This window comes from Ornithorhynchus anatinus, chromosome X5 (genome assembly GCF_004115215.2).
Source record: "Ornithorhynchus anatinus isolate Pmale09 chromosome X5, mOrnAna1.pri.v4, whole genome shotgun sequence".
Lineage (NCBI taxonomy): Eukaryota > Metazoa > Chordata > Mammalia > Monotremata > Ornithorhynchidae > Ornithorhynchus > Ornithorhynchus anatinus.
Window position 1 is genome coordinate 62,150,146 of NC_041753.1, and position 22,385 is coordinate 62,172,530.

The 22,385-nt window shown below is 44.3% G+C and overlaps 1 protein-coding gene across 11 annotated transcripts in view; it reads right to left on the reverse strand.

The window, feature by feature from the left end:
- Positions 1 to 22,385, reverse strand: part of PRUNE2 (prune homolog 2 with BCH domain) — a 75,825-nt gene that overhangs the window by 32,592 nt on the left and 20,848 nt on the right. For all 11 annotated transcript variants that reach the window (XM_029054984.1, XM_029054979.1, XM_029054976.1 and 8 more), the window contains exons 3-4: positions 5,076 to 5,155; positions 2,346 to 2,546 (exon numbers count right to left, since the gene is read on the reverse strand). In XM_029054984.1, coding sequence (XP_028910817.1) covers positions 2,346 to 2,546; positions 5,076 to 5,155 — 281 coding nt within the window. The remainder of the gene's footprint in view (positions 1 to 2,345; positions 2,547 to 5,075; positions 5,156 to 22,385) is intronic.

Sequence of the window (22,385 nt, forward strand, 5' to 3'; positions counted from 1 at the left end):
ACAGGGGGCCTAAGGAGAGAGTTAAAGGTCTGGAACAATCGGCGGGGGTGACGGGCATGGGTGTCGATGAGGGAGGAGAAGAAGCTTTGCCTGGCGGAGGAGAGGGCAGAGTTAAGGCAGGAAAGGATAAATTTGAAGTGTGTGAGGTCGGCTTGGTGCTTGGACTTTCGCCAGCAGCGCTCAGCAGCTCGAGCATAGGAGCGTAGGAGGCGGACGGAGGAGGTGATCCAGGGCTGTGGGTTAGTGGAGCGAGAGCGGCGGAGGGAAAGGGGGGCGAGAGAGTCGAGATGAGTAGAGAGGGTGGAGTTGAGAGCGGAGACCCGCTCGTCGAGAGTGGGAAGAGAGGACAGGGAGGCAAGGTGAGGAGAGATGCTATTGGAAAGACGGATGGGATCGAGAGAGCGGAGGTCTCTGTGGGGCAGTAGCGAAGATTTGCAGGGGGAGGGAGTGTGAGAGATGAGGCAGGTGAGAAGGTTATGGTCAGAGAGAGGGATTTCAGAGTTGGTGAGGGAGGAGATAGTGCAGCGGTAGGAGATGACGAGATCGAGGGTGTGACCGAGTCGGTGAGTGGGCGCGGTATGGTGGAGGAGGAGGTCGGCAGAGTCGAGGAGGGATAGCAGGCGGGCGGCAGAGGAGTCGTCGGGTACATCCGTATGGATGTTGAAGTCTCCAAGGATCAGAGTGGGCAGAGAGAAGGAGAGAAGGAAGGTGAGAAAGGGGTCAAGGTGGTTGAAGAAGTCGGAGGTGGGACCGGGAGGGCGGTAGATGACGGCGACAAGTAACTGGAGTGGGTGGTAGAGGCGAATGATATGGGCTTCGAAGGAGGGGAAGGAGGGGGGGGGAGGAGGGATAGTGCGGAAGCGGCATCGGGGCGAGAGGAGGAAGCCGACGCCTCCTCCCTTACCAGTGAGTCTGGGGGAGTGGGAGAAGGAGAGGCCTCCGCTGGAGAGAGCGGCGGCGGAGACCGCCGGACCGGCGGAGACACTTCAGTAATCCATGGCAAGATTTAGCAATGAGAGGATGGGAGGGATGGGGGAGGTGGTCTTTTGATATCAGAACTAGCACCTTTTTGGTTGGGGCAAAAAGAGGAATAGTTAGAACGCTCCCACCACCACCAGCTTGAGGGGGCTTGGAGAGGGGCTGAGGTTCTGGGGACATTTTCCATCATTACAAAATCCTAATATGCCTGGTTTGGTGAATCAAAATTCAAATATGGTTGGACCCTGGGCAGAAAGTACTGATGAGTAGCACTTGAAACCTTCAGGGTTTTTTTGTAAATCATTTCCTTTTTCACTTCCCTTTCCTCTTCCTTTCCACAAACATGTGGAAAGGGTTTCAAGTAATTCATATAACAAATGAAAGGCTTGAATGAATTTCACTAGAAGAACTTCTGCATGCTCAAACCCATACTATCTTCTACTATAAAGCCTAGAAATTTATGGCCTCTTTTTGCCCAAAGGACTGAAAAATTATAAGAGAAAACATTCTTCCTTGGAGTTATCAGAGCCTCTGGGAATCCTGTGTGACTAAAATGAATCTACATTAATGAAAAAAATTTCCAGTCAAAAGCTTTAGTCTTATACACACTTTCCAAGGGCAGATTTGCATCCTGGTCCAAACTTGGGCACACCAGAAACAGAATAAACTACTACTACTACTAATAATAATAATCTTAGCAATAAGACATTTTTGTTATTGAACACTTTTAGTTTTCTAAATGCCTTCGCAAATGTTGCCTTTTGTCCTCGCAACATTCCTGTGAGGTAGGATGAGCAGGGATTATTATTCTCATTTTACAGAGGAAGAAACTGGGGCCCAGAGGGGGAAAGTGACTTACCTGAGGTCACACAGCAGGGCCAGAAGCAGAGGCAGGACTAGAATCTGATTCCCAGTTGCACATTCTTTCCACTAGACTATGCTGCCTCACTAAAGAAGCAGCATGGCTTAGCGGAAAGAGCCAGGGTTTGGGAGTCAGACGTCATTGGCTTTAATCCCCAATCCTCTCCTTGTCAGCTGTGTGACTTTGGGCAAATCACTTAACTTCTCTGGGCCTCAGTTACTTCAACTGTAAAATGGGGATTAAGGCTGTGAGCCCCACGTGGGGACAACTTGATTACCTTGTATCTACCCTAGCGCTTAGAACAGTGCGTGGCACATAGTAAGCGCTTAACAAATATCATTATTATTATTATTATTATTATTATTATTAAAGGGTCACATTACGGAGGCTGACATACCGTACTTGGCCACAATCATGTCAGATCACTTCAGATCCTTAATTTAACTTCCAATTCTCTTCAATCCCTCCCCGCCAACTTTTCTGCCTCCCCATGCCAGATCTTTACCATGTCCAGGGTACTCAAAGGAATCAGCTTCATCAGGTGTGTCAAGGTCATCCACATTGATGTCAAGTTCATCTGGAGTGTCCAAATTATCATCAGAGAGAAGAGACCCTTCACTCTGGTCCAGAGAGAGGTTGATATTTGGGGCCGTGAGCTTTATCTTCCGGGGATGAGAGCCATTCAGATCCAGAGAATTGGGTGGCTCTAGAGAAGGAAGGAAGAGAGGATTAGTAGCATTAGACCACTGTCCCTGGGGAATGCCTTTATCGCCACCAATCCGTGAGCTTTTCGTGGCCCTGACGTTGCTTTAAATGTTCGAGACATGATGAGGAGGCTGAGGCCGGTGGAGTTGCTAAGATGCTGCTTTCTCAGCCAACTCAATCAATCAATCAGTAGTATTTATTGAGCACTTATTATGTGCAGATCACTGCACTAAGCACTTGGGAGAGTACAATACAACATAATTAGCAGCCATGTTCCCTGCTCAGAATGAGCTTAGAGCCTAGGGGGAGATTACAACTTCTCCCATTTCTCCCACCACCACAACTTTGACAAAACATGGGCTCTTGATGTTGAGTTAATTAAATTTACCTCAAACCTCTGTTAATTAAATTTACCTCCTACCTATCAATTGACAGTATACTCAGTTGATAATTGTGGTAATAGCATTTACTATGTATCAAGCACTGTACTAAGTGCTGGAGTAGGTAAAGATAATCAGGTCAAGATACAGTCCCTACCCACATGGAGCTCACAGTCTAAGTAGTAGAGAGAACAGGTACTGAGGCACTGACAAGTTTAGTGGCTTTCCCAAGGTCACACAGCAGGCAAGTGGCAGAGCTGGGATTAGAACCCAGGTCCTCTGCCTTCCAGCCTTGGGCTCTTTCCACTAGGCTATGCTACCTCCCTAATATAAAGTACAAAATTCATTTTTGCTGGATACAGAGTTCAAAGCAAAATTAACTCTTGCTTCTCAAATGCCTTCTTTTAAAGGTGATTCATCTGTCAAACTTTCAAGGATCAGAAATGAAAGTTTTCAGATCTGACCAGGAGGTTAAGCTCTTGACGAACTCCACATTAAGGAAAACTTGTGCTATAGTTTCTGCGGCTTGACTGACACTGTGTGCGTGTCCACAGTCACATCCGACACTGGGCCGCATTCTATCTAGCTAGGCATGTGTTTTTGGAAGAATGCCCCCAAATTCTCCGCCTGTTCTAACCAAAGAGTGTAGTGATCCCATGCTTTATGGAAGAACTGAGTGTATGCATATGACAGCTTCTTTAGGTTCCACACAGCACAGTGCTGCATTGGAAACCTTTTTAAAGGGCCAGGTAAGTGTTACACTAGATTCATCCACCTACACTTCAGCAGCATTTTGCTTTTCATTATCAGTCTTGCTATTTCACTTCCATTGGTTTAATGTGGGAGATTCAAGCACTTTTAATATCACTGAAAGGTTTTGGAATCCTTTCACAACAGGAAGAAGAATCACAGGTCAGGAAAGGGTCTCAAACCGGATGGCCCTTAAGTTATCTCCAACAGATGGCATTCTTCTATTTCCCTCAAAGATTCCCTTAGAAGGAAATGTCCAATATTCCTTGGAAACTCATTTTAGGGCTTTTAACCTCTTACGGCCAGGGCTTAGAATGTAAGTTCCTTGTGGGCAGAGATCATGTTCACCAACTCTATTGCACTGTACTCTCCCAAGCACTTAGTACAGTGCTCTGCACATAGTAAGTGCTCGAGAAACAGCCATTGATTGGTTTTTTCCCCCAACATCTAACTTAAATCTCTCCTGTGGGGATTCAAAATTATTCCTGTTGACTGACTGTGAGTAGAGAGCTAAATGGCAATTGATTGGATTTGATCCCAGTGGAATCGGAGCTCGGGATGAAATGAACTAAGGCTTCTAATTGCTGCCAGCTGGGATGGTCCAGGAACCACTGAGGGTAACACTAGGATTCAAGTGAACTGCTTCCCCCACGCTCCTGAAGCACACAATGCAAGAGGGGCTAATGGAGGTTACGTCCACCACTTTTAAGGGAAGTCAGGCGGCTTGCATCCGACGATTCCCTTCTGGTTTCTCAACTCCCCCCAACTGGGGGAAGACCAAAATATGGGCAGGTTGATGTCAGCAATGGCTGTGCAAAACCTTTCCGGCTCCCTCCTGAAATGAAAGGCCCGTTTGTTGTACCACGCTGCCAGTTTGGATCATTTCCTCTTGGTTGTGCAGCAAGCCAGGTAGTTCTTTAGTCACTGGCAGTTTAGCAACAAACCCTTGTGTGGGGAGGCCCAAAGGAGGTTTTGAGTAATTATGACCTTGAGTTGAAATTGGCTGCCTTCCTGCTACCACATTTCATCTCCCAATTCCACCTCCTTTGTACGCCTTCCCAGGCCTTTTCATATGTGAGGTACGGAGACGTCAGTCAAATTTAACGATACAATGTACAGTACCCAATTATCTCAAGAACTGCAAGCATTAATCGGCAGGAACTGCAAGCATTAATCGGCAGCTGATGCCAAGACACAGGAGACAGAATGTGGCACAGTGCAAATTATTATCATCAGCCAAGTGAACTATGGAATTAACTGAATAAAGCCAACCTGACACTCTCTTTACACCCCTAACAGTGAAATGCTAAGTTCTAAGCACAAGAAGCATACCCTTCACTGAATAATTTAATGCCTTGCTGTAGAATCTTGCGAAGAGAATGAACAAACGGTTCTCTCACCAGGTCTGATGTCTGGAGAATTGGGACTGAGTGCTCCCTCCTCAAAGGGGATGTCCATTCCTACATCCTCTGGAAGTGGTCTGGAAAACCAAAACAAATTAGTTTAAAATGAGAAAGTTGTGTGTAAAGATGACCCAAAGACCACACAATAATTCCATCCCTGAACACCCAAAAAGTTACTCTTTATACATCCAAGGCAAGTGACCACCAAGCCATGAGAAGCAGCGTGGCCTACTGGATAGAGCCCGGACCTGGGAGTCAGAAGGACCTGGACTCTAATCATGGCTCTGCCACTTGTCTGCTGTGTGACTTGGGCAAGTCACTTCACTTCTTTGTCCCTCATTTACCTTATCTGTAAAATGGGGATTGAGACTGTGAGCCCCTAATGAGACATGGACTCTTTCCAACTTATCTTGTACCTACCCCAGTGCTTTGCACAGTGCCTAACAACAAATATCATTAAAAAAGCCTCCTGAATTGTGGCTACCCACCTCTACCTGGTATCCACAGTAAATCTCCCTCCTCATCAGAGATGGTAAGAGAATAAAGTATATCATATGGAGGGTGCTAACGTTGCAATGGTTCATTATTTACTAATTTCATTATTTGTTCATTACTGACTCTTGTAGGTCACCGAGTGACTCTCATTCAACAACAATGTACAAACTGAATCTGGTCAGAGGGCAGTAAGCAGAGAAAGCCATTTCTTTTTGAATGTGGCCTTCCACTGGCTCAACCCAGAAAAGGGGGCTTTGGGGGAATCAACACCCCACCCCTGAATCCCATACACTTTGCTGGATTCTTGGCTGAGGTGGTGCAATGTGCGTATTTTTAACTTTTTCCACCTGACTCCTGCACTATCTACAAATGTCACCACCATACCTGTGACCCAGGCATTGAATAGCATTGGGTACAGGAGACCCAAGGACAGAGTGTGAATGGTTCAGCATAAACCATCACCACCACAGCAAAAACAATTCTGATGCCTATCAATCAACCAATCCTATTTGTTGAGAGCTTACTGTGTGCAGAGCACTGCCCTAAGAGCTTGGGAGAGTACAATAAGTCAGGGTTGGTAGTCACCTCCCCTGCCCACAATGAGCTTGCATTTCCTATTTGCAGGAAATACTCTTCTCTTCTTAACCACTGGTGTCTGACCAGTACTCACCCTGAAAGGCCTGAAAAAGTGCACAACTCCTTTTATGGACAAAGTCTAGAAGTATGCAAGAGAAACACTCATGAGTACAGCCTCATCATCAGCAGGATCATCTTTGAGCACACAGTGCACACAGTGGGGTCTCAAAAATGGCTGTTGATACTGCGAATGACTAGGCTTGTAGGTTTAAGACAGCTCATGAATGAGCCCTTGGTGAGGGTACTGTTGGTCCCGGACTGTAAACTCTAGCAAGGCATAGGTTTTACATGTCTAAGATATCTGCATACATGTATACACACAAATATCCAACATAATACTTTTAACCTGCCCACTTAATAAATGTAATTTGATAAATAACAGAAACCACATCAGTAACAGAATTAGGGCTGGAAAACATCCACTGGGGATAGCTTTGATGAGCCTGCCACAGCAGAAATTGTTCAGAAAGCATTTAAAACAATAAAACCAATATTTGTCTGCAGTTTCCCTAGTCTTCGCTTCACCCCACTTCTCCTTTCTATATCTTATAGCCACATTAACCGATGTATTCCATAAATAGAAACTGTGACGCCCTTGTGGGACAGGGACTGTGCCCGACCTGAGTAACTTGTATCTACCCAGTGCTTAGAACAATGCTTGATACCATAATTGGAATTATTAAAGTTGTATTAATCAGTTAATGATATATATTGAATGCTCACTGTGTGCAGAGAACTGTACTAAGCCAGTGGGAGAGTAAAATACAATAGGCTGGGTAGACATGATTCCAGCCCTCAAGGAGCTTACTATCTAGTGGGGGAGACAGACATTAACATTAATTTCAGAAAGGGGAAGTAGCAGACTATAAGGAAATGTACATTACTGCTGAGGCCGAGATACATTTCCATACTTTGAACCTAAAGGGATTTCCCAATTGTCTGAGGGTAATATGTCCAGAAAGCAGTTTTTCAGCTCAAGTTGTGACAGCTTCCCCATTCCCTTGTTTGCCCGCTTAAGCCCCCACCTCCTCTTTTCTGAAACTGATATTCAGCAGGACTTCCTGATGGGGAGAGGTGAAGGCATCTGGGATGCTGGGGCTGCTTCTGATAGCACCATCAGTCTGCCTCCCTGCGGAGAGTGAAATGGCAGCAGGAGGGAAGCAGTGTGGTCTAATGGGAAGAGCCCAGGCCTGTGAATCAGAGGACCTGGGTTCAATTCCCAGCTCTGCCACTTGCCTGTTGTGGGACCTTGGCCAAGTCACTTAGTCTGTGACTCAGTTTCCTTACTTGTAAAATAGGGATGAGATATCTATTCTCCCCCATGACAGTGAACTTCATGTGCAGCAGGGACTGTGTCTGACCTGATTATCCTGTATCCTACCCCAGTGCTCGGTACAGCATTTGGCAGATAGTAAGCACTTAACAAATACCATCAAGATGATGATGATGATGATAACATGCTGGTCGCTAGGAGCACAATAGAGGATTCCTTTTCCCATCTTTTCGGGATTCATGTGGCTCCCCCCCCAGGTAGTCCTTGGCTTGCCAGCCTGCCCTGGATTCAGGTCATTGCCTGCTGGCATGTAACTTTGCTCGACTGCTTGCTGAGGCACTGGCAGGGCTCCACACTGGGCTTGGCTCTCTAGCCCTTTGCTCGGAAGGAAAGCAAAGGGATGAATAGGAGGGGGCTTTCCCTGCTGAAAATTCTGCTGAGCAATGGAGAGTGAAATAACATAACGGAGGAAGGTTGGGGATTGATCTAGTAGGCTTGATCCTGTCAGAGCCTCAGCTGCGGTTTGTTGTACAAGCTGCATCATATCTGTCCACATAATAAGTAGGGGCGAGGGAGCCACAAGAGCAGTGACAAGAATGGGAAAAGAGAGAGAATTGGAGAAAACTCTCTCAAGGTGAACAACCAGGCAGGGAGAGATAACAGAAAGGCCAAAGGAAACAGATAGCAGGGGGAGCAAAGAACAACGATGCACAGGATGACTAGACCCAGGCCTTATGTAGCTGATTTTAAGGAGTGGCACAGTGGTCAAAAAAACTCTAACAGCGCCTGGGAAGGGTGGCACTTAAGTTTCACATTTCAATCAATCAGTAGTATTTATTGAGCACTTACTCAAGTGTGTGCTAAGTGCCTGGGAAAGTACAATATAACAGATTGGGTAGACATGTTCCCTGCCCATAAAAAGTTTACAGCCTAAAGGGGGAGAGAGACATTAAAACAAATTATGGCTAGATATATAAGTGCTATGGGGCTATGCATGGGGTAAATAAAGGGTAAAAATCCAAACGCAAGAATGATGCAGAGGGGAGAGGGAGTAGGCAAAATTAGGGCTCCTTCGGGGAAGACCTCTTGGAGGAGATATGATTTTAATAAGGCTTTGAAGGTGGGGGAGAGTGATTGTCTGTCAGCTATGAAGAAGGAGGGAGTTCCAGACCAGAGGGAGGATGTGGTTAAGAAATCGACAGTGAGACAGATGAGATGGAAGTACAGTCAGTAGGTTGGCGCTAGAGAAGCAAACTGAGCTTGTTGGGTTATAGAAGGAATTCAGTGAGGTAAAATAGGAGGGGACAAGGTAATTGAGTGCTTTAAAGCTGATGGTAAGGAGTTTCTCTTTGATGCTGCGGTAGATGGACAACCACTGGAGGTTCTTGAGGAATGGGGAAACATGGACTGAATGCTTTTGTAGGAAAATGATCTGGGCAGCAGAATAAAATTTGGACTGGAGTGGGGAGAGACAAGTGGCAGGGAGATCAGCAAGAAGACTAGTGCATAATCAATGTGAAATTACTTGTGCTTTAATCAAGGTTTGAATCATCATGGTCGCAGTTTGGATTGAGAGGAAAGGGTGGATTTTAGCAATGTTGCGAAGACAGAACCAACAGGATTTGATGACAGATTGAATATGTGGCTTGAATGAGAGAGATATGTCAAGGATAATACCAAGGATATGGCCTTGTGAGACAGGAAGAAGGTGGTGCTGTCTACAGCGATGGGAAATTCAGGGGAAGGACAGGGGGTTGGGTAGGAATATGAGTGTTGTTTGGACATGTTATGTTTGAGGTGTCAGTGGGACATTCAAATAAAGATGTTCTAAAAGCAGAAGGAAATGCCAGACTGCAGAGAAGGAAAAAGATCAGGACAGGGGATATCCATTTGGGAATCATCTGCATAGAGATAGTAGTTAAAGCCATGGGAATGAATGAGTTCTCCAAGAGAGTGGGTGTAGATGGAGAATAGAAGGGGACCCAATATTGAGCCTTAAGGAACTTCTACAGTTAGGGGGTGCGAGGCAGAGGAGAAGCCTGTGAAAGAGACCGAGAATGAGTGGCCAGAGAGATAGAAGAATCAGGAGGGGACAATGTCAGTGAAACCAAGATTAGGTAATATTTCCAGTAGAAGGGGGTGGTCCACAATGTAGAAGGCACAGAGAGGTTGAGGAGAATCAGGATGGAGTAGAGGCAATTTGATTTGGCAAGAAGGTGGCCGTAGGTGATCTTTGAGAGGGTAGTTTCAGTGGAGTAAAGGGGGTGAAAACCAGATTTGAGGGGGTCAAGGAGAGAATTGGAGGAGAGGAAGTGGTGGCAGTGGGAATAGGCCACTCACTCAAGGAGTTTGGACAGAAATGGTAGGAGGGAGATGGAGTGATAACTGGAGGGAGTTGTGGGGTCAAGGGTGTGTTTTTAAAATGGATTATGTGCACCTACTCATTGTGTTCTGTGCCCCAGCAGGACATGACTGGCAGGCACAAGAGAGTGCGAGGGCTGCTGTGCAAACCACTAGCACAGTAATCAAATTTTTAAAAAAATGTTATTTGTCTAGCAACTTAGTACAATGCCTGGCACATAGTAAGTGCTGGCATAAATAATAATAATAAAGAATAATAATTATGGTATTTGCTAAGCACTTACTACTGTTAAGCACTGTTCTAAGCACTGGGGTAGATAAAAGGTAATCAAGTTGGACACAGTCCCTATCCTATGAGGCTCACAGCCTCAACCCCCATTTTACAGATGAGGAAACTGAGGCACAGAGAAGTTAAGTGACTTGCCCTAGGTCACACAGCAGAAAATCGGCAAAGCCAGGATTAGAAGCCAGGTCCTCTGACTCCCAGGCCGTGCTCTTTCCACTAGGTCATGCTGCTTCTCACAGGTTCCACTGCACAGGTAGAATATCGGTCCTGATATTCTGGTGACTGGACTGAAGCCAGTACATTATTTATGATGGGAGGCTCCATCACCACTCAAATTGATGAGGCAAAGCCTTGGCACATTCTGCTTAATGTGAGACCTAGTCTTTTATCTATGCCAATTCTTTCTCCAACACTTGGCTGGTTGACTGCTGAACACTAGTCAAGCAAACAGAGATGGTTTACTGTCCCTTTAGTGGTTGATACATCCAGATAATTCATCTTGAATTTCCAAAGAATGAAATTTGCTTCAGAAACGTTTCCTTACCAGAATAATGACTCTTCACCACCAGAATAGAAATTACTTTAATTATTAATTTGACCTTGACATGATGTCCCCCGACTTGAAACACAAATGATTCTGGTCTGACTACCTTCTTTTTTTTCTTCCTCATTCTTATTTTTCATAAAAATAAAATCACCAAAGAAATCTGAGCCAAATCCCACTCCTGAATAACAGGTAGAATGGTACAATGACCATTTCTGTATATTTACTCGCTAATGTTTCTGCAACACAGAAGTTTTGCAGCAAATTAACCCTTCGGCGATTAGTATAGGTATTTTTCTCGAGAAAAAACATCTTGAAGATTTGCACCCTCAATATTTCAGAAAATTAAACCTTTCATTCTCAACTCAGTCACATTTGGTTCCAGGGGCTCAGTCAGATGGCAATTTATTTGGGGTTTAATTACCTGCTCCTCCTACCCATTTTGCCTTTTCTAAGCTTTACCCCTTCCTGTTGCCTTCTTGGCTTCCCCTGTATGTAACTAGTTTGTGTTACATGTTTCAAGTAGAGTATTAAGTAATTCATTCATTCAGTCGTATTTATTGAGTGCTATGTGCAGAGCACTGTACTAAGCACTTCGGAAAGTACAATACAGCAATAGAGAGGGACAATCCCTGCTCACAATGAGCTCACAATCTGGGGGGGGGGGGCAGACATCAATATAAATAAATAAATGCACCTCTAGATCTTTAGTGAAAAGATGCTCTGTAAATTTAGCAAATAAAGCAATTTATCCTTTACAATGAAGCTCAGTACAGTGCTCTGCACACACTAAGCACTCAATAAATACAAATGAATGAAGGAAGGAAAAAAATAGGGCCGGGGATTGTTAACAGTTAATGCAAGCTGTTAATCAGCTAAAAGACATACAACACCTCTTCCTCCCAAAGAAGACTACCGGATTACTATTTCAGCCTCAGGAGAAATATGCAACTACCAGATCCCAAGAACAATATACTAGAAGCAAGCAATACCCTGGTTTCCTATGTTTCTCACTATGTTTAAGATAGTTTAAAAGTGGTTCCAAAAGGATAAGTAATATCAATATTGATTGCTTTTATCAGTACAGAATTGTATCCACTAGAAAAAGCAAAGCAGATATATCTAATTGCTGCTTTTAAAAGCCATGCAGGTGCCAGTGCCATACCTGAGCACAACGTAGGTAAGTCGAACACTACTAGTTTGGCATGTTAGACTAGTGGGGATAGACTGGTCTGTAATCCTGTAAATTCACTGTGTGCGGAGACTATGTCTACCAACTCCATTACATTGTAACTCTCCCAATTGCTTAGTACAGTGCTTTGCATTGTATTCAATGAACATGACTGGTCGACTGATTGACTGGGAGGTAGTGTGGCCTAGTGGAAGAGCCTGGGACTGGGAGTCACAAAACTCTACTCTGAGTCCCAGCTCTGCCACTTTGACCTTGGGCAAATCACGTTTCCGTCCAGGCCTCAGTTTCTTCATCTATAAATGGGGATAATATAGATTGGAAACCACATTTGTGTGTCCAGTCTCATAACCTTGCATCTCCCCTAGTGCTTAGCACATAGTAAGTGCTTAATAAAAACCATAACTGTGAATCACAGTGTTCACCAAGTCCAAGAATACAGCCAAATTTCTGCATTAAGAAGTTTCATTTCTGCATTAAGGAGAAGTTTTAGAAAGGTGAAACACTATATTTTAAAACCTCAATTTATTTCCCCTTCCTCCCTTTCAAAATAGAGTCCATCAACAGAGTACAGTCAACCCAGATGATTAGACGAATGGAGCAAAGTGTAGTGGTGTAGAGTGACCTATTGGGAGGCCTTGGGGTGGAGACCTTACCCTGTGGTGGTTGGTTGATTTGGCACAAAGCTGACCATGTCAGGCTCAGTTACCTCTTTTTAAAAGCATTTCAAGTGGGAAGGGCCACAGTCGGGACACTGGAGCAATACTGTGTAAGCTCGGCTTTCCACCAATGCATGATTATTCTTATTGCTATTATGGTATTTATTAAGTGCTTACTATGTGTCAAACACTGTTTTAAGTGCTGGTGTAGATGCAAGTTAATCAGGTTAGACACAGTACCTGTCCACACACAGGGTTCACAGTCTAAGTAGGAGGGAGAAGAGGCATGGAATCCCCATTTTATAGGAGGAAACTGAGGCACAGAGAAAAGACTTGCCCAAGGTCACACAGCAGGCAACTGGCAGAGTGGAGATTAGAACCCGGGTTCTGACTCCCAGACTCGTGCTCTTTCCACTAGGTTGCACTGCTCCTCATGGTTGTTTCTCTGGTAGCTCGTATTTGTAAAGGACATATTTTTCCAAAGGGCATTCACAGCTCTTATCCTCTCAATTTCCCTCCCAGGTAGGGTGAGGCAGGTATAATTATTTTCATTTGACAAAAGAGGAAACTGAGGTCCAGAGAGGTTAAATAGCAGGTCAGTAGCAGAGCCAAGATATTCAGCTCCAGATCTCCTGACTCCCAGCCAGCCCCACTGGGACAATCACACAGGCTCCCTTCATTTCCCCTCCCCCCCCCCCCCCCCCCCCCAGCCCTACAGCAGTTATGTACATATCTGTGATTGATGGATTTATTTATACTAATGTCTGTCTCCCCCTCTAAACTGCAAGCTCCCAGTGGGCAGGGAATGTGTTTGTTTTATTGTTGTGGTTAGTACGGTGCCCCGCACGCAGTAAGCGTTCAATAAATATAATTGATTAATTTACTGAGCAATGGTAATTATTGAGTGTTCACTATGAACAGAGCACTTTACTAAGCACTTGGGAGTGTATGATACAACAGAGATGGCAGGCACATTCCCTGTCCACAATGACTTTACAGTGTAGAGATCTGCACACAGTAGGCACTCCATTGATTGATTAATACCATTGATTGACTTAAGGGTATAAAGCAACACTTGTGTTTGGCATCTTTTCCGGATCTCCTAATATTCCCCTCCACAGTCCATGGGTAACACAGGACCTGGGAGAAACCAGGGTCAAAAACAAGGGGGCTTAGGTCCCCCTAAAGTACAATTAAATCCACTAGTCAGTCAGTCAATCATATTTACTGAACCCTTACTGTGTGCAGAGCACTGTACTAAGTGCTTGGGAGAATACAATACAACAATATAATAGAGAGAACCCCTGCCCCCAACGAGCTTATAGTCTAGAGGGGGAAAACATGGGACTGATGGCTGTATAATCAAACAAGGCTTTTGTTTGTTTTATTCTTTCACAAATGTCTGATGTGTCTTACTGAGACAGACTTAGAGCATCCCTTCTGCCCTTGTTGGCTTAGGTCCCATGTCCTCAGTTCAGACTGATGGCTGATACTTGAAGAAACCGTGACTTTTTTCAACCAAAAGCTACATAAGGAACGAGAGACTAGGAGACAAACAACAAAATAGAACCAGGTGCCACAAACACCAAACACGACATACGACCAGGGGCAGCACTGGTGCATCTCACCATCGGTGCTGACTTCTTCAAGTATGAATTACAATGATATAAATATGTACTTTGAGAAAAAAGATCCCCAAGACAGAAACAAGACACAGAATACATTTAAAGAAATGAGATTGATTTTTGGTCCGTGGAGTCTCGCTTTTCCTGTATAATTCTCTGCAGCAGTTCAAACAAGCTCTAGGCACCTAGTGGCTTTCAATAAACATTATTAATTCATCTACCACTTCCATTCTCAGTCTGTAGGATTGATATTCTATAATAGCGGCATGGGTTAATTGCAGTAGCCCAGGATCCCAGTGACAGGCAAATTTTTTCATGAAAGGCCTTTGAGAGGGAAGCAGGAATATATGTGAATTTCCAAAAAATATTTCAATCACTATAAATACTCCCCCCTGCCGTTTTGTCAAGTACAAATCAAGATCTGCACATTTTATGTCCTTCTGGCAGTTTTGAACCTGAAGGGATAAGCAGGTTTGTTCGTATTTTGTTGGATTAAGTTGGCTTTTTTGAAATTGAGATTCAACTGAGTCTAATTTCAAATGAGCCATGAACTCAGACTTCAAAAAAACACCCACCACGTTGCCTGCTGACAAACAGTGGTCTCTGACAACTTGGCACTTTAAGGAGGAGACAGCCAAACCTCCCTGGGCATAAAACGTTCTCATCCCATCTCACCTGGATTACTTCATCATCCTCCTTGCTGACCTCCCAGCCTCCTGTTTCTCCCCACTCCCGTCTATACTTCACTCTGCTGAAACATTCAGGATATGTTACCCTACTCCTCAAAAACTCAAGTGGTTGCCCATCTGCCTCCGGATTGAACAAAAACTCCTCACTATTGGCTTTAAAGAACTCAATCTCCTTTCTCCTTCCTACCTCAGCTTGCTACTCTCCCACTACAACCCAGCCTGCACACTTCGCTCCTCTAATGCTAACCTTCTCGCTGTGCCTTGATTTTGTCTATCTAGTCGCCGCCCCCTCACCCCCTCCGTATCTGATAGACCCTTGTACTCTCTTCGCATTCAAAGCTTTATTAGAATCACATCTCCTCCAAGAGGCCTTCCCCAACTAAGCCCTCATTTCCCTTACTCCCTCTCCCTTCTGCATCACTGTTGCAGTTAGATTTGGACCCATCATTCATCTCACCCTCAGCCCCACAGCACATATGGACATAGCTGTAATTTATGTTAATGTCTGTCTTCCCCTTTAGACTGTAAGCTCCTTGTGGGCAGGGAGTATGACTACCAATACTGCTTTATTGTACTCTCCCAAGCACTTAGCACCATGCTCTGCACACAGTAAATGCTCAATAAATATGATTGATTGATTGATTGATTGATTACAGATCCAAGTGCATAGGAGATGCAGAAGGGAGGGGAGTAGGGTAAATGAGGCTTTAGTCGGTGAAGGTCTCTTGGAGATGTTATTTTAGGCAGACTTTGAAGGGGGAGAGTGACTGTTTGTCATATATGAAGAGGGAGGGAGTTCTAGTCCAGAGGGAGGACATGGGCAAGGGGTCAGCAGCGAGAAAGAGAAGATCGAGGTACAGTGAGTAGGTTGGTGTTGAAGTGTCCAAGAGTGGACTGTTTTCTCACTCTACTGTGCTCCGCCAAGCCATTCATAGCATTAATTGAAAGATGAATCTTGTTTTTTTCTCCTTTTCTTGCTCCACTCTCCCTGCTTGATAGCCTGGAAATTCCCTTTGGTTTCCTCTCCATTCTTTGCCTCTATAAAAAGCTCTAATGTTAGGTGGAATCTCACAGGATAGCCAGCTTGAGACAAAGGCACTCCAAGCTGTGTGTCCTTTCCCTTCCCCTCAGCAATACCTTGTGTTTCTGATTCAGCGGTTAGAGGGTGGGGTCTTGGGGAGGGACTCAAAGTTGGACCCCTGGAACTGGAACCCCATGTCTCAGGTCAGCACATCCAGGCTATGCAATATACTCACCCCCTCCCACCTTGGTCCCATTCTAAAAGTTCATGGGGGCCTTTGTATGGTCATTATCCCAGGTAGGGATGAGGCCAAATGTGCCCCCTGTTTTTTCCCCACTACAAATTAGTTTCCATCAACCATAATAGAGTGTTTACCAAGAGTATGAGTCCTGGGGTATCATGTGACTTCAGACATTTGGATTCAGAACCTTATTCAAAGTCAAATAATTTTCTAACTACCTGGAATCCAGTGCCTGAAAATTATTCCCTAGGGGGAAAAATAGGGTCTTCAAATTAATCAGTAGTGAACATTCTGAATTATGTGGTCACACTCCTGTATCCTGCTGAACTTCTCACTCCCATAGCTCATTCTCTCCCCATTTAGGTTTCTCTCTGGCACTTATACAGAATGCTGAATAATATATTTCCCCCTGAATTCACAGTTTTGTGCATCTTCTTTGTGACATGCTACCTAATTAAGCTACTCTAGACCATCAAATAAAACCCAGCTTGGAAAGTCATTTATAAAAAGAATTAGGCACAACACTCTCTGGGAATACTGCTTAGATGGAGAAAAACAGACTGCAGATTAAACCGACTAAGCTCTGCCACATATCATTCAGTTACCAAATCATTCCTTATGAAAAGAGGAAAACCTAAGTCTTACATTGGCAATAAAATTAAAATGTGATGATTCTGTTTGTTCCAAGGACTTATTTTTAGAGAACTCACAAATCCGGCCCTTGGGGGCTTACAGAAACAGAAGGGTAGCAAAGGCAGAGCAAGTGACAGCATGAGACCCAGAAGGTGCCAGAGACAGAAATAGCAGGAGACATAGGCCGAAGAAAGAGAATGTGCTAGGAGAGCAAAAAAAAAAAAAAAGAATAAAAGATAAGTGTTCTATTGATTTTCACATATACCCTTTCAGAAGAAGGAAAAATTAGAACTCACCAGGGTTTCATCATTTTTAGATATTCAGAAGGGGAAAAGTATGGTCTTTAGGAAAATAGGGAAAGTTCTGTAAATGATCAGTAATGTGCATATAAAGAGGGTCTCAGTAAATAGAAGGCAGTAGTGTGGCCATGTGGAAAGAGCATGGGGTTGAGTGAGGAGGACCTGGCTTCAGAGAAGCAGCGTGGCTCAGTGGAAAGAGCCCGGGCTTTGGAGTCAGAGGTCATGGGTTCGAATTCCGGCTTGGCCACTTGTCACTTGTGTGACTTTGGGCAAGTCACTTCACTTCTCGGTGCCTCAGTTACCTCATCTGTAAAATGGGGATTAAGACTGTAAGCCCCACGTGGGACAACCTGATTCCCCTGTGTCTACCCCAGCGTTTAGAACAGTGCTCGGCACATAGTAAACGCTTAACAAATACCAACATTATTACTATTATTATTATTCTAGTTTCAGCTTTGCTACTGGACTTCTGGGTGATCTTGAGCAAGTCACTTAACCTCTCTGGGCCTCAGTTCCCTCATCTTTAAAGTGGGGATAATAATACCTGCCTTCATCTCCTTACAGGGATGATGTGACAATACAATGAGATTGTTAAGGTCAAAATGTCTTGGAAATATAAAAAAAAGTGCTATGCAAAAACAAGATATTATTAAACACCATTGACTGATTGACATAGGCATAGCTGCCCACTGCTTATTTTCATTGCAGGGGCAAAAAGGGGATAATCTGTAATGGTAACTGTGGCATTTGTTAAGTGGTTACTATGTGCCAGGCACTGTTCTAAGCACTGGGATGGATACAAGCAAATCAGCTTGGACACAGTCCCTGTCCCCACATTTGGCTCCCAGTCTTAATCCCCATTTTACAGATGAGGTAACTGAGGTCCAGAGAAGTGAAGTGACTTGCCCAAATTCACAGAGCAGATAAGTGGAAGAGAATCCAAGAATCCAAGATTAGAAGGCAAGTCCTTCTGACTCCTACGTCCATGGTCTATCCAATAGACCAGGCTGCTTCTCAGCAGAGAGAGGGATGAAAACTGGGAGGAGATAGGGTACAAAGAGCCAAGAGGCCAGATAGCTGCCATTTGGGGTCTTTTCAGCCTTACTGGGAAACTCTCAGGTCTTAAGAGAGATCTAGGATGAGTGAGAAAAGAATTGCCACCCTGGCCTTCAGGAGTGAGCACCTATGGACATAGGGAGGGACAATCTCTTAGTCAGTAGAAATGCAAGGGGCAGGGTTCTGATGACGGCGGAATAGATTACGATGACGCAAATTGCTGGATTGTGGTGAAGAGGCAGTCCATGCACATGGCTGTTCGGCACAGATGTTTTGCCCTGGGCAGATTGGAGACAGAACCAGATATTGCCTGTGTAAAGATTTCCCCAAACAACTACTTGTGCCAAGCAGGCATGGTCAGCCCTTGTAAGAATTAGGAGGAAACATTGAGATCCACAGGCCAACCTCCAAGTCCATAGAAGAGAACACATGAGGCATTCTTTTCTAAGTACAGAAGGAAAAGAGGGCCTGGGTTTGGGTAAAGGGGTGCCAGAGAAAAAGCAGCCCTATTGGATGAACACTGGGTTTTTCTGCTCTCAAATTTCCTGGGTAAAAATCCAGTGAGCCAGGCAAATCTAGGAATCAAACTTGGATCTGTGACTTCCCATCCAGTGCTTTTTTCAGGCCAGGCTGCCTGTAAATACTCCCTGCCCCCTGCCCAAATGCTATAAAGTCAAATGATTGGTATTGCAAAAGACTGTCCCCCTGCAGACATCAGTTCTTCTGATGTCTTCTCTGCAGTTTCCCACATCCCTCCCTCTACAAACCAAGAGCTGGAGGGGGGGAATCCATGCCAGGGCACCTGAGACTGAAAAAAAGAAGTCATTACTCTTACTTACAGCTGCCTCACTAGGTAGCATTTCAGATTTTATACAGCTAATTTGTAAAACTTGATTAATTTTACAACCTCCTAAGGGATAAAAGCAGTAACCCTGTGCACATACTAATTTTAGGACTATTTGATTCAATTATCCATGACTCTTTAATTGGCATATCTTGACTAGTGGAATGATTTATTTAGGGCAAAAACATCTCTGCACAAAATAGTGAAATGAAACATCTTATCTAATGAGAGCCAAAAGAAATCATCCACTCTTTATAGAAGCAGCATGGCCTATTGGATAGAGCATGGGCCTGGAAGTCAGAAGGACACCCGGCTCTGCCACCTGTCTGCTCTGTGACTTTGGGCAAGTCACTTAACTTCTCTGGACCTCAGTTACCTCAACTGTAAAATGGGGATTAAGAGTGCAAGCCCCATGAGGGACATGGACTGTAACCAACCTGATTAGCTTGTATCTACCCCAGCACCTAGTAATAATAATAATAATTGTGGTATTTGTTAAGCGCTTACTCTGTGCCAGGCACTGAACTAAACTCTGGGGTGGATATAAGCAAATAGGCACATAGTAAGTGCTTAACAAACACCATGAATATAATAAATATAGGCTGGAACTCCAGAGTTTGTCCAGTCTAGGGCTCAAAAGCTATGGTAGCCATTTGCCACAGGTCATGTTCTACCACCACCATTACACATGCCACCTGAATGCCTGCCAGGCTAGGGGAGGGGAGAGGGAGAACTTTGGCTAGCAATCAATGGTATTTATTGAGTGTTTACTATGTTCAGAGCACTGTATTAAGCGCTTGGGAGAGTACAATGCAAGAGAGTTTGTAGACACGTTCCCTGCCCACAGGGACCTTACAGTCTTGAGGGGGAGATGGGTATTCAAATAAATAACTGATGGGGGAATAGGAGTATAAGGACATAAGTGCTTAGTACCATGTTCTGCACACAGTAAGCACTCAATAAATCCAAGTGATGGATTGATTGATTGACATGTACCAAGTCCATTCTGTAATTTCTTATTAACCAATGACTCCCAAATTCCTTTTTTTCTTTTAATCTCACCATCATTTTATCCATCTTCCCCCTGCACTGCTTCTTTGCTCAGGACTGAGGCTCATCCATCGTTCTCACAGCATCTTCCTCACAGCACTCCTTGCTCTGTTGCTCCCCCATGATCACCCTGAGGAAACATCTCTCCAAATAGCATTTCTTCACTCCTGTTTTATTTTAGAATGTGAGAATTCTAGAACTGGCATTTCATTTTTAGCTACTGAGCCTTTTGAGGAGTTGGAGATGAAAAGAGTTATGAGTTGTCACATATCTTCCCCTGCGGTGTTCGGGTCTGGGGTCAGGACTATAAGGCCTTTGGCTAGTCCCGGAGATGATGCTAAGATCACCCTTCTAGAATCTGAGGGAATGGAAGGATTTGGAGAGGCCATCTAACTCAGTTCCTGCTTGAATTAGGGGGAGGACTACACCAGATAGGTCCCAGATAAACGGTTCATTCCATATTTATATGTATATAATTGTCCTTTAGGGCTTGAAGAATAGGATGATGATGTGCCAAACTCCATGTGTGAGGGCAACTTGATAAGACTAATGCTAGAACCTCCAGTCTCTTCCACATCAGCACACGTTTACCCTGATCTCTTGCTGCTCTGTTGATTGGCTACCCTCACTGGCTGGTGCAGTTTTTATTACCCCCTCCTGGTTTTGCTGTCCATTTCTAATTTCTGTCATGTCTACCGCTGCTGTCTCCACAGCTTTGCTGCACTGTCCAAGGAAGGGATGGAAGAGGGAGGAGAAAGGGAGAGGAAGGTGACAGAGAAAGAGAAAGGAATGGGACCTATTAGATTGTAAGCCCTTCACGTGCAGGGATTGCGTCTTCTAGTATATTCGCCCAAGTGTTTATTATAGTGCTCTGCATACACTACATGCTAAATACTATTGATTGACAGACCATCCATGTGAAGCTTAGTGCCATAGACTGGGGGCTCCCATGACAAGTAGGGGCTGAGACTAGGGTCCTTGCATCCCCTCATTAATCAACCCTGGTCCCATAATCAAATTGAGTGCTGAATACTAATCAATCAATTGTATTTATTGAGCATTTACTGGGTGCAAAACACTGGATTAAGTACTTGGAAAGGGTCCAATAGAGTTGGTAGACTTGACCCCTCCCCTCGAGGAGCTTACAGACTAGCAACTGCTCTACAGACCATCAGTTTGGTCAGAAGTTGGACAGAGAAGATGAAAAAGTTTAAGAATGGAGAGTAACATTCAGTTATGTTGACTTGTATTAATGGGGTTTGAGAAAATTTAGCAATAAATTCAAAGAGCTGCTCCTTCCTGAATTCCCTCTGACATAATAGTGGTGTTTTTTCTTATTATTAGCACTAATAATAATAATAACTGTGGTATTTGTTAAGTGCTTACTATACAGCAAACCCCGTCCTAAGCACTGGGGAAGATACGACACAATTGTGTCAGACACAGTTCCTGTCCCACATGGGACCTACAGTCTAAAGATTTACTGACATATAAATGGTGGCCTGACTAGGTGGGCATGAGTCCTTAAGAGCCCGGGCTTGGGAGTCAGAAGTCATGGGTTCGAATCCCGGCTCTGCCACTTGTCAGCTGTGTGACTGTGGGCATGTCACTTAACTTTTCTGTGCCTCAGTTACCTCATCTGTAAAATGGGGATGAAGACTGTGAGCCTCATGTGGGACAACCTGATTACCCTGTATCTACCCCAGCACTTAGAACAGTGCTCTGCACATAGTAAGTGCTTAACAAATACCAACATTATTATTATATTATTATTCAGTCATCTATCTCTCTCATTTTTCAGATGCCTTGTCTGGGTCTCTCCTGAGCATTCACAGCCTCAATGAAGCAAGCATGCCTCACTTTTCAAACACTGGCTTCCTGATTTCCAGATACAGAAAGTAACCCATTGTAATGCCATGTATTTTGCAAACTAAGATAGTAGGAGAGGAGGAAGAGACCTTTATGCCCCAGACTTGGAAATGCATCTAAACCACTTCTGATGTGGGGAAACAGAAAGCCAGGCACCTATCTCTACAATTGGCATATGCAGAGACTATCACAACCTCACATGTGAATTCTCTGCCTGAACAAACTTAGGTGTACCAAAATGAGCCCACAGATTTTGGAGCCACGTTTAGAAATTAATCTTTATTTGGATCAGCAGCTAGAATGGCATTGCCTATGGTTCTGTTCAGATGCTTAGGCTATTATTTCATGAGCCAATTTCCAGAGCTTAAGTTAATCCAAGGTAGAAAGTGGGGGGACTCATGAACTGCTCTTTGGATCACAAGGGGCTCTTTTAGTGCCCTGCATTTAATAGTCTGACTTCCACATGACCAGATATTTTGCTGTCAAATTTTGGGATTCCATCCTGCCACCAGCAGACCTATTAAGGTCCTGTTTTTG